The 14786-nt window shown below is 48.3% G+C and overlaps 1 protein-coding gene across 1 annotated transcript in view; it reads left to right on the plus strand.

Moving 5' to 3' along the window:
• CFAP77 (cilia and flagella associated protein 77) overlaps nucleotides 1-14786 on the plus strand; it is a 1107248-nt gene that overhangs the window by 775422 nt on the left and 317040 nt on the right. The window contains exon 5 of the mRNA XM_069609309.1: nucleotides 11334-11435. Within this exon, the coding sequence (XP_069465410.1) occupies nucleotides 11334-11435 (102 nt within the window). The remainder of the gene's footprint in view (nucleotides 1-11333; nucleotides 11436-14786) is intronic.

Raw genomic sequence — 14786 nt, forward strand, 5'->3', positions numbered from 1 at the left:
GAGTGCAAGGATTACTTTGCACTTCCTCTCCTCCTTTGATGTGTGCAAGGATTACTTTGCACTTCCCCTCCTCTCCTCCTCTGATGTCAGTTACTGTTTTAGGTATGATGAAAGAGAGTGCAGGGATTACTTTGTACTTCCTCGCCTCCTTTGATGTCAGTTCCTGTTTCAGGTATGATGAAAGAGAGTGCAAGGATTACTTTGCCCTTTGATGTGTGCAAGGATTACTTTTCGCTTCCTCTCCTTCTTTGATGTCAGTTCCTGTTTCAGGTATGATGAAAGAGTGCAACGATTCCTTTGCACTTCCTCTCTTCCTTTGATGTTAGTTCCTGTTTCAGCTATGATGAAAGAGGGCGCAAGGATTTCTTTGTGCTTCCTCTCCTCCCTTGATGTCAGTTCCTGTTTCAGGTATGATGAGAGTGCAATGATTGCTTTGCACTTCCTCTCCTTCTCTGATGTCAGTTCCTGTTTCGAGTATGACGAAAGAGGGTGCAAGGATTTCTTTGCACTTCCTCTCCTCCTTTGATGTCAGTTCCTGTTTCATGTATGATGAAAGAGGGTGCAAGGATTTCTTTGCACTTCCTCTCCTCCTTTGATGTCAGTTCCTGTTTCATGTATGATGAAAGAGGGTGCAAGGATTTCTTTGCACTTCCTCTCCTCCTTTGATGTCAGTTCCTGTTTCAGTTAGGATGAAAGGGAGCGCAGGGATTTCTTTGCACTTCCTCTCCTCCTTTGATGTCAGTTCCTGTTTCAGGTCTGATGAAAGAGAGTGCAAGGATTTCTTTGCACTTCCTCTCCTCCTTTGATGTCAGTTCCTGTTTCAGTTAGGATGAAAGGGAGCGCAGGGATTACTTTGCACTTCCTCTCCTCCTTTGATGTCAGTTCCTGTTTCAGGTATGATGAAAGAGAGCGCAAGGATTCCTTTGCACTTCCTCTCCTCCTTTGATGTCAGTTCCTGTTTCAGGTCTGATGAAAGAGGGTGCAAGGATTTCTTTGCACTTCCTCTCCTCCTTTGATGTCAGTTCCTGTTTCAGTTAGGATGAAAGGGAGCGCAGGGATTACTTTGCACTTCCTCTCCTCCTTTGATGTCAGTTCCTGTTTCAGGTATGATGAAAGAGAGCGCAAGGATTCCTTTGCACTTCCTCTCCTCCTTTTATATCATTTCCTGTTTCAGGTATGAAGGCGTTTCACAAAATGGTGGACAACCCTGGCAAGAAAAATGCTTCCAAAAACGTTTCTTAATAAGGTCGCTAGTAAGAGTTTTTGGTTCGAAGATTAAGGGTTAAGCATTGATAGGTACAACATAGTTTGTGTATAAGAACCTCATGTCCCCTTTAACATATAGTAGAGCTCTCTCCTTTCACTAGCCCTCCCTTACTGGCATCCTCCCTTGGCTGAGTGAGCTTGGTCCCCACCCCCATCCACTAGAGCCGCATTGCTCGAGTGGGGATGAGCTGCGATATTTAAATGGCGTTTAACGGGCGGCCAATCCTGTCCTTATTAGTTAATGGCTGGGGCACCAGGCGAGTTAATATGGGAATAATGACCCTTTTCTGGGGCTTAATGGCTGCTACACATCCGGCTTTACAGCTTGAGTGCAAGAAGCACGCTTTGTCTAATTGGGCAATATTTTATGGCTGCCATTTTGGGAAATTACTTTCGACTGCAAGAAATTCGGCTTCTGTTCTGAAAGGCGACCGGCGAGAAGCCCGCTTTCCAGGGCGGGCCTGGCTCATGTCGCCGGTGTCTCTGCTTTCTTAGCCCCCATCTGCATCCCTGCATGTTTCCTTTTTCTCTTCCAGAAGTAGAAGCATCGGTTTTTGTTTCTGTATTTGAGGGAGGAATTTCCTTCCAGCCTGTAGGATGCGCCCAAGACTCTGGGACACCACTTTTCTAGGACTCTGTGGTGAATTCAGTTCAACAAATTCAGACTTTAAAGCCCTGATAGACCCAGTTTCTGAAAGGATATTTCAAGAGTGGGTCCACTTCCAGAAGGCAAAAGCTCATTGTGAGGAATTCGACCATCTGCTATGTGGGTGTGCTCTCGCCTGAGCGTTTCTGAAATTTTAAATGAAATTGAATGATGGTAGATCAACCTCTGGAAAATGTGTGGGGCTAATCCGCACATATTTTCCTATGCTCATTGCACAACATACACATAGACTGTGTACTCTGGGTGGACACAGCCTACAGGTACCGTCGCCCCTGTCATGTTTAGTTGGGATATGACAGCCAGGAGTACACCATGTCATCTCAGTAAGGGGGAGGGCCAATCTTCCACTTGCCATGCCCAGTATGATTAACAAACAAAGGCTCCATGGATCCGCCCTGCTCTTTTGTTTTGTTCAGCCCTGCAGCTGGTGGCAGCGATTAACATGCAAGTAGAATGTACTTCAAACAGGCCCACGTGGGGCATAGCTGCAGAGGTTAACAAAGGAGACAGGAAACCCCATCAACTTTCATATGGAACTGTGTCAACCAGAAGCTAGCTCCCACCCTCAGTAGCATTGACAGTGAGCTGTCATGTCTGGGACTGCACGTTTACAGTAGGCCTCTCCAGTAGGGGAACTCCATTCATCAGGTAGGAGAAGGTGGTTTGCAGGAGCCAAAGGGTCTGGTTTTGCTGCAGCTTCAAGGCAGACCTGCCGCTTTAATCAGGAACCACAGAGAGATCCATTACCCAGAGAGACCCTTTGATCCACAACAGACAGGAAGATGGGTGGGACTTAGCATTACATGTTTTCACCCCTTTACCTTTTCTGTTGCAAAAACCTCTGGTTATCAACTCCCACATACAAGATATTGTTGGTGGGGACACAGAATGCGTTCATTAAGGTAGGCTTAGCATACACCAATCCCTGTGGTCCATTCGGCTTTAAAAGAGTGTCAAGCCCCTGTTTTGGCAAATCATCTAAAGGCTTCACCAGAAGTAGAAGGAAAAACTCTGCATTGGACCCTTACATCTTCCGCCAGTGAAGAAAGGCCAGGACCTCCAAGAGGGAAGCAAGATCCCTCCCCTAAACATCTTCCAGGGAACAGGGGGAGATACTTAATCCGGAGGACCCTCCAGCAGCTCCAGAACTGGTGCCCTGCAGCAAACCTCCTAGATGGGAAGTGCCAGAGAGTTAACCCCGAAACCAAAGACAAGGCAGCTTCCTGCAACACACTCCTCAGCGTTGGGCCACCTGCCTTAAAGGATGACACATGCCCAGTGAAGAAGCTGGGAGAAGTGCATCGACGATAATTGTTAGGCAGAAACCTGTGCAGTTCCCTTAGGGACCACTGCAAAAGATTTAGGACTACAGGTGGTTGGCAGTAAACCCACTTGGGGGCAGTCTGTACCACCCAGATTTACCTGGTAGCAGTGGCTGAGCAGTCAGACTTCTCTCAAGATGAGTTAGGCAGTATATAGAGTATACACAATAGGTACAGAGATACAGTAGCACAAGCAAACACTGACCAGAGCTTTGGTGTAAAAGTATATAATTATTTATTTAAAGACACACTTGTAAATTACACTATCACACAAAGAGGTAAGTAAATTCAACACACAGTCACTACTATATATATACAACCCTAATTACTTATTAGACAAGTCTTAATGAGAAACACCCCTTATTTTCAGACAGAGGTGAGCGCTTAACATAAGATGGCACTCTAATAAGTTATGGAAAAAGGGAGGGAAAAGGCAAAGTTATGAAAGCACACAAATTTCAATACTTTTCAAAGAACCACAGTGAGGCAGGTTAGGCAAAGTCTACTGGAGAGCAAGGAAGTTCAAATGCCAGGCCCACTCTTAGAGAGAGCAAGCGAAATGTGTCCAGGATCACACAGTGGGGTTATGCCCAAAGAGTTTCTGTAGATAGTTCGCAAAAGATTGAGATCAAGTCAGGAAAAGTTAGTTAACAGGTCCCAGGCTAACCCAGGTTAGAAAGTCGAGGATTTACTGTCACCCCGAACGATCTGTCGCAAGGGAAGCCAGGCGGGACACAGTACCTGAAAATGGGAAGAACGCTCCAGCGGGGGCAGTTGTTCCTGGCAGCGGGTGCAAGTCAGTGTTTCGTCCACAGGAAGAGTAGGTCTCGACGTGGAGGAAAGCTGGAGGTCGTTGCACTGCCAGGGAAGAAACCAGCTGTGGAGTTTCCCAGTTACAAGGTACCACTCTTTTCTTCGCGGTAGTGGTAAACCGTGGTATTCCGGTTACCGGGGTGCTTGGCACGGGCAAGGCGGCCACGAGATGGTCCAGGAAGGCGAAAAGACGGTCAAAGGAGTCAAAGGAAGAAGACTCTCCGGGCTGGAGATCTCCTCTGTCGTCGGGAAAAGTGGTGAGATGGTCCAGCAGGGCTCCACCGGTGGTGTCGTCGTTGCAGGTCGGCTCAGCTTCTCCCTCCTCGGATTCTTTAGGTCCTGTGGCAACTTCTGAAGTTCCAGTCCCCAAAGCCCTGCTTTTATGCAGAAAACCCCCATTCATTCAGCCTAGCTGTCACTCAAACATGCTAAGTGGTGAGCCGGGTAGCTCACCACTTGGGCCAATCACACAAGAGTGCGACTTGAGTATCCGAGGCAACTCAGTCCAGGGTGCCTAAACCCCCTCTCACACCCCCTGTGGTACCCAGACAGAGTGGCACCACTTTTGGAGGCTTCTGTGGAGAAGCCCGCCAAAAAGTGGAACAAATGGCTCGACTTGGGTTGGAGTCACAGAAGCGAACACAAACGCCATTTTGGAACCAAGTTTCGGCGAAAAATACCAACCGGTGAATTTATATTAATTTAATAAACCGGCGGTATGTTCAAGCCTATTTTAAAAGGTGGTAGCCTAGAACAATGGGAAAATCCCATAGGGATATATTCGCGGTCGAATATAACAAGTAGTATCCACTGCCACCAGCCAAAACTCGGTCGAGGGGAACTGGACAGTGCCCCCTCGAACAACAGACCCCGGGGCAATCGGATTGCCCCGACCAGTACGTCCACAATATGATGGTTTGTACTGGTTCTGTTCACAATTTCAGACTAGTAAAGCCAATGGTGACTTTACATGCCCTGGGAGATAGTAGTCAGCCCCAGGGTATGGAGTCTATGGTGTGGGGTCGCTACGACACCCATGGGTTAATGCACGGAGGGTGCTGTGTAACCCATATATCAAAACACATGAAGCCCTATGGGGTAAAGGACCCCATAGCCCAAAAACCACATACAAAGTCAAAGGGACACCTCAAATCATGTCTAAGAGTGAGAGAAAAAGAGTCTCACTCTTAGCAGGAGAAAAAATAAACCCCAAAAATCCAGCAAAGCTGCTGGGGGACTCACTAGGTTTGGGAAATTAGCCTTTACAAAGAATTCTCCCTAACAATAATCTACCGACATCCACCTTAAAGGACATTTTTGGGCCAGTCGAGTCCTCAAGCTGCAACCGACTGCACCACTGAGTGGTGTTATGCCGCAGTTGCTTAAAGCCATATGAGATGTTTCGACCAGTGCTTCAGAGCCACCAACCAGCCCTGAGACAATGAGTCCTGACCGCGAGCCGACATGTAGGCCAGCATGCAGCCGTCCATCCATCTTCGCTTGCCTAATTATTTGCCACCTGATAGCTGCAGCTGTCTCCCATCTTGAACTCACATAAGGCTGCAACGCGCACTGAAGACTACTCAAACCCGTTGTGCAACCAAGAACATGTACAGGCCCAAGGTACATTGTGGTTCTGTCCCTCTGGTCCTTCTCTGAAGGCACCTAGAGACATTTTAAGACTCATTTCTCCCTTTGTGCTGAAGCCAAGTGTCCTTGAAATGTTGTGATTATTTACTATACCATCCCCCCTCCTGTAGGTATCAATAGTGCATCTCCTTTCCTTCTTTGAAACTGTCTGTCCTATGCATGCCTATACAGGGTGGGTTGCATGTCCTAGTGTTGCTAGCACTGTCTGTTGCGATAATAATAAAGTAGATATTTGTATACAACCTTGACTGGACAGTCCCTTTTGTCATTGGGTAATAATTGTGTTTTTGCTGTGTTGCAACTAACCAACGATCCACAACCTTTCGGAGATAAGCCTGACTTTCCGTCCACGTTACCAAAATTAGACAAGGAGGTTTATAATTTGCTTGTGTTTCCAATCTGTTTGGACCCCTTCTGGTGTACTAGAGGCGTGGGGCTGATTGATGGTTTAGAAACCGATACTCATCCCTGGACCACTAGTGCCCCGGAAGTTGATTCGTCACGCCATGCCAGCTCACGTGTGACTTGAAATGCAAACCCAGACCCCCTGGTTCAGCAATGGTTTGGCTCTACCAAGGCATTCTCTAGCTTTGCCATCTTTTTACATTGTTCTAAAACTAATCTCCTGCCACCACATCGCAGCAGTTGAGTATGAATCCCATAATCCTTTGCTTTTGCGTCACAGCAGGAGGAGGTGCCGTTTTGAAAAAACACATCGTTGCTGATGGTTTCCTTCGGGAGCCACTCACACCAATAAGGTTTCTTATCGGGACACCACTTCAATGGGTCTAACTTGAACATTTCAAGTTCTGCCCCGATGTGCGCTATAAAGGGACAGTGACATTCCTGGAAGAACATTGAGTTCCATTGCCATTAAGGTCTCAGCCTATGTAGACCGAAGCCTCAGACGTTAAGGAGCCAGGCCCACTTGTGTCACTCCTGTGGCTATGACATCCTAGTGTAAATTACAGCGACAGTGACACACCACTGAAGTGCGGCAGTGGGTGGAGCTTACAATGATTTCCTATGTAATTCAGGACACAAATATGCACCTGGAACACTTAAGGGGTTAATCATCTGACCATATAAAGTCCCTATTCAGAAAGCAGTCTGCACATAGGAAGCCAGTGCCAGGGGCACATCCTTTAGAAACCGCAGCAGCATCACTCATGGAACCGCCTCAACCGACCAACGTCCCCTTGACCTGGTGATTCACTTTCACGAGTTCCCTGGAAACAGCCACCCGCAGGGGCCTCCAATGTTTTGGACTACAACTCCCATAATCCAAAGCCGCTGACTGTACTTGCTATGGCTGGTGGGAGTTGTAGTCTGAAACACCAGAAGAGCCAAAGGTTGCAGACAGCTACCTTACTGGCTCCCCCAGTCCTCAGACAGTACCCCCTTTATTCTGCGAGATAAAGGGGAGGGTGGTTAGGCTTTTTGAAGCCGGCGTCACGGCAACCCACTCGCGCAGCACCTCAACGACAACGTGCAGGGTGTGGTTGGAAGTTTTTAAAATTTCATTTGCAAAGTTCTTTTCATCAGAGAGTGCTTCCAAAGAGCAAAACAAAGACAACGACATACTGCATGGGAGAAGGAGAAACCCCATTCGAGATTGCAATTGGGAAGTGCTGGTTGTGTTATGTTTCTATGCTTTGGTCCTGTGCCAAATCCCCTCCTTAGCGGAGGGGGAGCACCTAGGCTTTCCCCAGGATTGGCGAATTGCGACCCCTCCCGGGGGAATCAACTGAGGAATGCACCTCAATTGCGCAATGGAGCGCCCCAATGATTGACGATTACACATGGGAATGGCAAGGTGTCCCCCTGAATACCGACCCGCGGGTGCAGTGCCCAGGCACGCAATGCAGGCGGATCTCTCACGGTTATCTAGCCTGTCGCCGCGGCGTGGCATGCGCGCTCCCGCCCTGTCAGAGTGTCTGCGAGTGCTCGGAGAAGAACCGTAGCGAGGGAGCCTTGACCTTGGGAAGGGGCGTCTTCCTGTTTTGTGGATGTAAGATGGGAGACTTTGTACAGGCTTCAGTGGAGCATCCAGGGAATGCGATTAGGGGCGTCATTTCACCAAAATGCCAGGGGTAGCGGAAGTGACATCACAGGTCCCTTGACCTCTGATGATGTCACAGGAAGTGATGTCATTTGACCCCACCCCGAAGTGACATCACGGGAAGCGATGGAACACGACCTTTCAGCCCTTGAGAAGAATGGATCACCATATGTATCGTTAATATCAGTGCATATAGGCCCATATTACCAAATCACTGTGAATGCAAGCAGACGTCCATGGCCAAATGGTAATGATGTGTTATTATATAGCACTTACCCTTAAGCACTTCATATAGAACACATATACATACAATATCACCCAACCCGTGTTGGTACTCATTTATCAACCTCAGCAGGATGAAAGGCTGTGTTGACCTTGCCGGGAGTCGAACCTGCAACCTGCAGCTCACACACACATTGCAGCAGTGAGCGCCCAACCCACTGAGCTATCTCGCTACTATAGCTATCAGAAAACCAGCCACTCCGGGAACAAAGAACCACATGCTGCTGGCCACAGTCCAGGAGCCTCAATGTAAAAATAAAAGAAAACATTTTTAAAATATTTTGTAGGGGTAGCAAGGAAGACCCCAGGGTTAGCAAGGGAGACCCTTAAATGACGTCCATGAATGAGATAAGAGCGAGCTCAAGCGGAGGTCACAGGGGTTTCCATCTGACCCACCCTTTGCATGTACCCCAGTCACCATGGAAACTGCCCTAGCTGTTTTGCCCCTGGCACGTTCCATATTGGTATTCTAGGTGTGTGGCCATACTGCAGCAGCACCTCAGCGAGGGGACATTCGGGGTCTGGCTGAAGTTCCTGTGGTCAATGATGCAGGGTGTGACATGTCCCCTAAACGCACATTTACGACCCACGTGTGGTCATTTCTCACACTTTCCCCCCTCTCTGTCCCAGTCTCATTATTGCGCTTTCTGCGTCTCTTCGCACGCACACGTGATTAGGCTGTTTGATTTCGCATTTAGCAATGCTTTGGGTAATTTGCAGCGTGACATTGTCCCCGCCAGGTAAGTGTTCCAAGCCTTTAGCTGGAGGTGCATTATCTCACGGTGATGTTAATGCTAAAGGTATTTGTACTGCGCATCGTCACTAACGGAATTGGTCCCCAGGCGCTCACCCGGATCTGCATACAAGAAAGCGGGGGTGGGTTCGGCAGGTGGAGAGGGTGTAGGAAAGTTAGAAAGGTGGTGTGCTGTTGGCAGCTTCAGTTTGGTTTTCACCGTGCGCTGAGCCTGGGTGTGAATATCGGATCGATGCAAGTCCTCGTGCGCTGGTGGTGCGATTTATGTGTTGTTTGTTTGTTGTTGCAGTGTGGTGAAGTGCGTGCGGTTTGCTGAGCAAGAAGATGGTTGTGTGAGTTAAGTATGCAGAGATTTGAGCTTTGGGTTAGTGAGTTATATGTCTCTTAGTCCTTATAATTCTTGTTCTATGTGTCCGGTTGTCCTATGGAGTAGGCATATTCTTGCTCTTTTTCTTTCCTGTCCGTCTAATTGGTAGGAGTGATGGCGTGGCAAGTTCCCAGCTGTGTTATTTTTGAACTTAGTGTACCAGGTTGGGGCTGGCATTGTCAACCACTCTGGTATTGGTGCTGTATTTTTACAATCACCCGCTCCCTTCCTATCTATTTCCTGTCAGTGATCCATTGCTGCCTGTGTTTACTTTGTAGGCCAAGTTGTTATTGACATATCACGCTTAACCTTTTATCCCGATCTCTGCGTGATCGTTCTTTGGTATGATTCTAACTTATCTATCTTTCAATTAGTAAGTTGCTATGCCGTAGATTGGTCTTCTCTAACTTCTGTTGATGAGTGATAACTTAGTTGGTGAGTGATAGCTTAGGGGGATAAAGAGGATCAGTTTCCTCTCAGCATTGTTTCAGCTGTGTATGTGCCCCCATAGGCATTCTTTCTAGTTATGTGGTGAAGAACCAGGATTTGAGGAGTTTTCTGAATAGGAGGGGATCTCTTGTGTTACTTATGTTCTTTGGTAGCTCGTTCCAGGTTTTTGGGGCGAGGTGAGAGAAAGAGGATCCTCTGAATTTTCTTTTGTTGTTTGGTTTTGTTGCAAATGGATGTCGCTGCTGGATCCGAGCAACCTTGTTTTTCTAATGGTCTGTGAGGTCATTTCATAGTTTCTTCTATGGTATTGGAGTGTTGTTGCAGCCAGGTGTTTTTTTTAAATTTTGTTTATGATTTTAAAGAGTTCTTTTTGGGTGTTTGGTGCTTTAAAGATTCTGTTGTCATAGTATTTCCTTTTTGCTTTTTGTATTTTCTTTTTGTATGAGCAGGTATGTTGTTGAAATTTGAATTTCTTTTCGCAGTCGTTTTTGATTCTCCATTCTAGTTCAAGTTTTCAGATTTTCCTTTTCATGCGCTTAGTAGTGGGGTAAACCATTTTGCCGTTGTTCTTTTGCGTGATGGGGTAAAAGGTTTTTCTTTGGCTATCTTGTCAATTGTTGTTGTGATCCAGTTGTGAAGTAGATCTATTCTTTTGTCCAGATCAGCTATGTCCATAGTTGTTGCTTGTGGTTTGCTGAGTTCCAGTAGTTCAGTTAAGTTGGAGTTTTTGATGGTTCTCCAGTTTCTTTTCATGATGATCAGTGGCTTGTCCTGTTGCTTGGTTATTGGAGTGGCCAGTGTGATTACAAAGGGAATGATGAGGTGGTCGCTCCACAGGATCTGAATTGGTGGCGCAGTGGACATGAGTTCTTTGTTGGCAAACATTGCGTCTAGTGTATGTCCTGCCGTATGAGTTGCTCCTTTGGCTAGTTGATGTAGTTTCATTGTTGCTAATTGGCTTGCTAGAGATTTTTGTGTGGCTGTGGTTTCTTCATCAAACCAGATGTTGCAGTCTCTGTGTGATGCCTAATAGAATGTTAATTTGTGCTATTGTGGTCTCGTTGTGCCATCTTGACCTTCTGGTCACATTTGCAGAGTGCTCACTTTTCAGCCTCCTGGTATTTCCCTATAATGTCATCTTAGAATCTTTGCCCCCCTGCCTCACTTTTCCAGTCTCCTTATTTCTTACTCTGTTCCTCTTTGTCCTTTCTCTGTTTCTTTTTCTCATCCCACACATCTCTCTTCTCCCCTCTTTGTTACGCTTTCTTGCTTTCATTTGTATGTACTTCATTCTCTCTCTCACAATTGTCACCCCCATTCCCTCACTGCCCCCCACTCTTTTTTCTCTTCCAGCGACTCTCTCCCTTATCGATTTTTTTCTTTCTCTTTCTGTCCCCTCGCCTCCTCTCTCATCCCCTCTCCTCTTTTTATCTCTCCTCTCTCCCCCCTTCTTTCATACTCCAGCCTCTCTCTCTTTTTCTGTTCTCTTCCTCTGTCTCCTCATCTTTTCCCCTCTCTTTCTTTCTCTCCCCCTCTCGCTCCCTTCTCTCCCTGCGTTCACTTTCTCTCTGTCTCCCTCCTCTTTCTCCCCTCTCCCTTTCTCTGTCATTCTCTGTCTCTCCCCCACTCCGCCTCTCACTCGGATGGGGCCACCCTTGCTCACCAGTTTTACCCGACTGACGCTCTGCTTTCCTACCCAGCTACGTCTTGGGAAGATCTACGAGACTCGCAGCGCCTTGCTAAGGAAGTTTGAGCCTCCAACAGAGCCGACCCCCCTCTGGCACCTGCCTCGCTTTGATAAGGTAGGTTTTTAAAATATTGGTTCAGGCAAGCAAGCTATAACTTCTAGTGCAGTCAGTCATGCAGTCATGTAGTAAGTAGCACGTAACAGGAACTCCTATATCCAGAGCTATCAAGTTTCCCCGAGGCCATATGTGAAAAGGTCACCCTGTACTCTTTTACAGAGGTGGAAGTGGAAAAAAGGAACTAGTGGTACTCTGGCTGCATCCAAAAAGGAGGGAGTGAGATGATTGGACAGATGGCAGGGAGAGGGGAAGGAGGGGAGTGGTATGGGTGTCGACTGGAGGGGGGGACCAGGATCACACATTTTGGCTTAAATTGTTGTATTTCAAGATCTACATTAAAATTGCTCAGATTACTTACAGTTAATCTTCATTACTCATAATCTTACTCTTCCTCGTCACATTACTCAACAATGAGGCACTGCCTCCCATGCAAGAACGTTTTCCCCCGGACGTGTAACCTCCCACTTACCCCCAATACACCAATACATAACAAGCCTGCACAGACACCGGGCCCTTCCATCCTTCCACACCACGGGAGGGTACAGAGGGTCGATAGCACTGTGATGAGGAAGAGTAGGATTTGGAGTAATGAAGATCACCAGTTAGTAATCTGAGCATTACCTCCACGTCCCTCTTCCTCATCTCAGTACTCACCAATGAGGCATACCCAACCAAACCAAGGGGTCTGGCTCAAAAGAAAGCAGAAAGAAAGAGGACACCCAGGATCAATGCAGAAACACCAAGTTTAATGAGCAATTGAACAATAGAACATCACAGCCGAGCCACAGACAGCACCCCCACACCAAAGGAACCATCCCTAGAACTGTCCAGATTAAGCCTGTAATGTGTAATAAAGGTTTTAGGGTCCTGTAATAAAGGTTTTAGGGGCCGCGCAGGTGGCGGCCCTGCAAATCTCATGTAAAAGAACACCCTGCGCATCCGCGCAGGAAGCAGACATACCCCTGGTAGAATGACCCTGTACACCCAAAGGGACAGAAAGACCAGAGGCCAAATACGCCATGAGAAATCATGAACTTGATCCAGTGTCTAATGGAAACAACAGAAGCCTTCCTCCCCACCCAAGCCGCACTAAAAGTCACCAAAAGACAGTCGGAACCCCGAACTGTTTCCGTTCCGGCCAGGTACTCCAGGACTGCATGACGTACATCAAGGAAGTGCCAAGACTCCTCCTCTGGGGACAGAGGGCCAGGAAAGGAGGCTGGGAGGACCACTTCCTAAGTCAGATGAAACTTAGATGCAACTTTAGGCAAGAACCGGGGATCACATCTCAATGCTAAACAGTCAGGCAAGACCCCAAGAAAAGGAGGGAGGCATACGAGAGCCCCAATCTCCCTCAGCCGACGCGCAGAAGTGATGGCAACCAGGAAGGCTGTCTTGAGCATAGGGTGTTTAAGATCCACAAGGCCAATTGGTTCAAAGGGACCCAAATGAAGAAAATGCAAAACCAGGGGCAGATCTCAAGAAGGGGAACCCAAACACACCAGAGGCCTAGAAGACAACAGGATCCTAAGGGACCGGCCCACCAGACCGAAATCCAACAGAGGAACACCGTAACCCCCCAACAGGGTCTTCAAGGTCAACCTTTTATTGAAGCCGTTCTGCAAAAACTGCAACACACCGGGACACCACAACCTTGGCGGTGGGGGGGGGGAATCCCGGCCACAGCACACCAACTGAGAAAATGGCCCCAATGCCTACCATATGCTTTCAATGTACTAGGCCGCCTGGAATGCAGAATGGTCTCCACCACCGAAGCAGAGAAACCCAAAGTCGTCAACCTTGCCCTCTCAGGAGCCAAGCTGACCAGCAGATCACAGGCAACCCTGATCCCAGAGCCCCCCGTAGAAGGCAAGGCCAACTGGGAATCCTCCAGACCTCCCGCACCCGGAGATCCTTGAGCAACGGAAACCACCCCTGCAAGGGCAAAAGGGAACCACCAAGATCACCAGAGAAGAACACTGGTGGATCTTCCGAACCATCCAGGAAATGAGAGCAACAGGAGGGAAAGCATACAGGAGACCCTGAGATTCAAGGCATCCACCCCCGGCCTACCGACGGGAACCAAAAGCAAAAACTGGGAACCTTGGCCGAGGAGGGGGAAGTAAACAAATCCAGCACTGGGGTTCCAAGACAAACTCCCACAAAATCTTGATTGGACAACACCAACTGCGGCAGAACAGGAACACCCGACGAGATGATCGGTAACCACGTTCTCCACCCCCCGAATGTGTACTGCCCCCAGGGAAAGTAATTGCTGTTCGGCCCAAACCCTGATGTGACCTGCCAGATAATTCAAGGCCATGGACCCCAAACCCCCTTGATTGTTGACATAGTCCGTGGCAGAGGAATTGTCGGTCCGAACCAACACAGCCAGGACCCCGCAAAAGGGGAGCAAACCACAGGAGAGCCAGATGAATGGCTGCCAACTCCCTTCAATTCGAGGAAACAAGGAGAAACCTAAAAGTCACCAGGAGCTCCCGAGCCGAAGCCCAGGAACAGCGAAGGGCCTTGCTAAGGAGTGACCGAAGCCGGAGAGCCCTGGCTCTGGGCAAAAGAACTTTCCCACTCCTGGTGCACAAACGCGTCCCTGCGAACACCAGGTCCTGGGAAGGGGCCAACTGAGACTTCCCCCAGTTGATCAGGAAACCCCAATGGAGGAGCGACTGACAGACAAGAAGAAGGTGACATTGAACAGTGCAGCGGAGATCCGCCTTGATCAACCAGTCTATCAAGTATGGGAACAGCTGGATCCCCTGCAGATGCAAATGAGACACCAATGGAGCCATCCCCTTCGTAAACACTTGTGGCACGATTTTAACCCAAAAGGAAGGACCTGGAACTGTAAATGACCCCCCTACAGAGAAGCTGAGGAACTGCTGATGCGACGGGTGAATGGGCACATGATAATAGGCATCCTGCAGATCCAAGGAGACCATCCAGTCCCCCTGTTTGACCAGAGGAATAATCTTCTGCAAAGACTCCACCCGAAACCGAACACCCTTGATGAAGGCATTCGACAGCTCCAAATCCAGAATTAGACAAAACTTCCCCCAAGGTTTTAGGACAGAGAACACCCGATAGTAGAACCCCAGACCCCACTGGAGCCAGGGCACAATCACTGTGGCCCCCTTGGACAGAAGCTCGGCAGCAGCCGAGGTCATGGCTGCTTTCTTGGCAGGGTCTCGGGGCAGCGTAGTCATGATCCAGAGCTGTTGAGGAGGAGACAAAGTCCATCTGGTAACCTTCCCGGACAATCTGCAGGACCAAAGCATCGGAAGACCACTGCTCCCACATGGGAAAATATTGCAGGAACCAGCCCCCCAAAAG

The sequence above is a fragment of the Ambystoma mexicanum genome, chromosome 8 (genome assembly GCF_040938575.1).
Source record: "Ambystoma mexicanum isolate Mex_15411 chromosome 8, UKY_AmexF1_1, whole genome shotgun sequence".
Lineage (NCBI taxonomy): Eukaryota > Metazoa > Chordata > Amphibia > Caudata > Ambystomatidae > Ambystoma > Ambystoma mexicanum.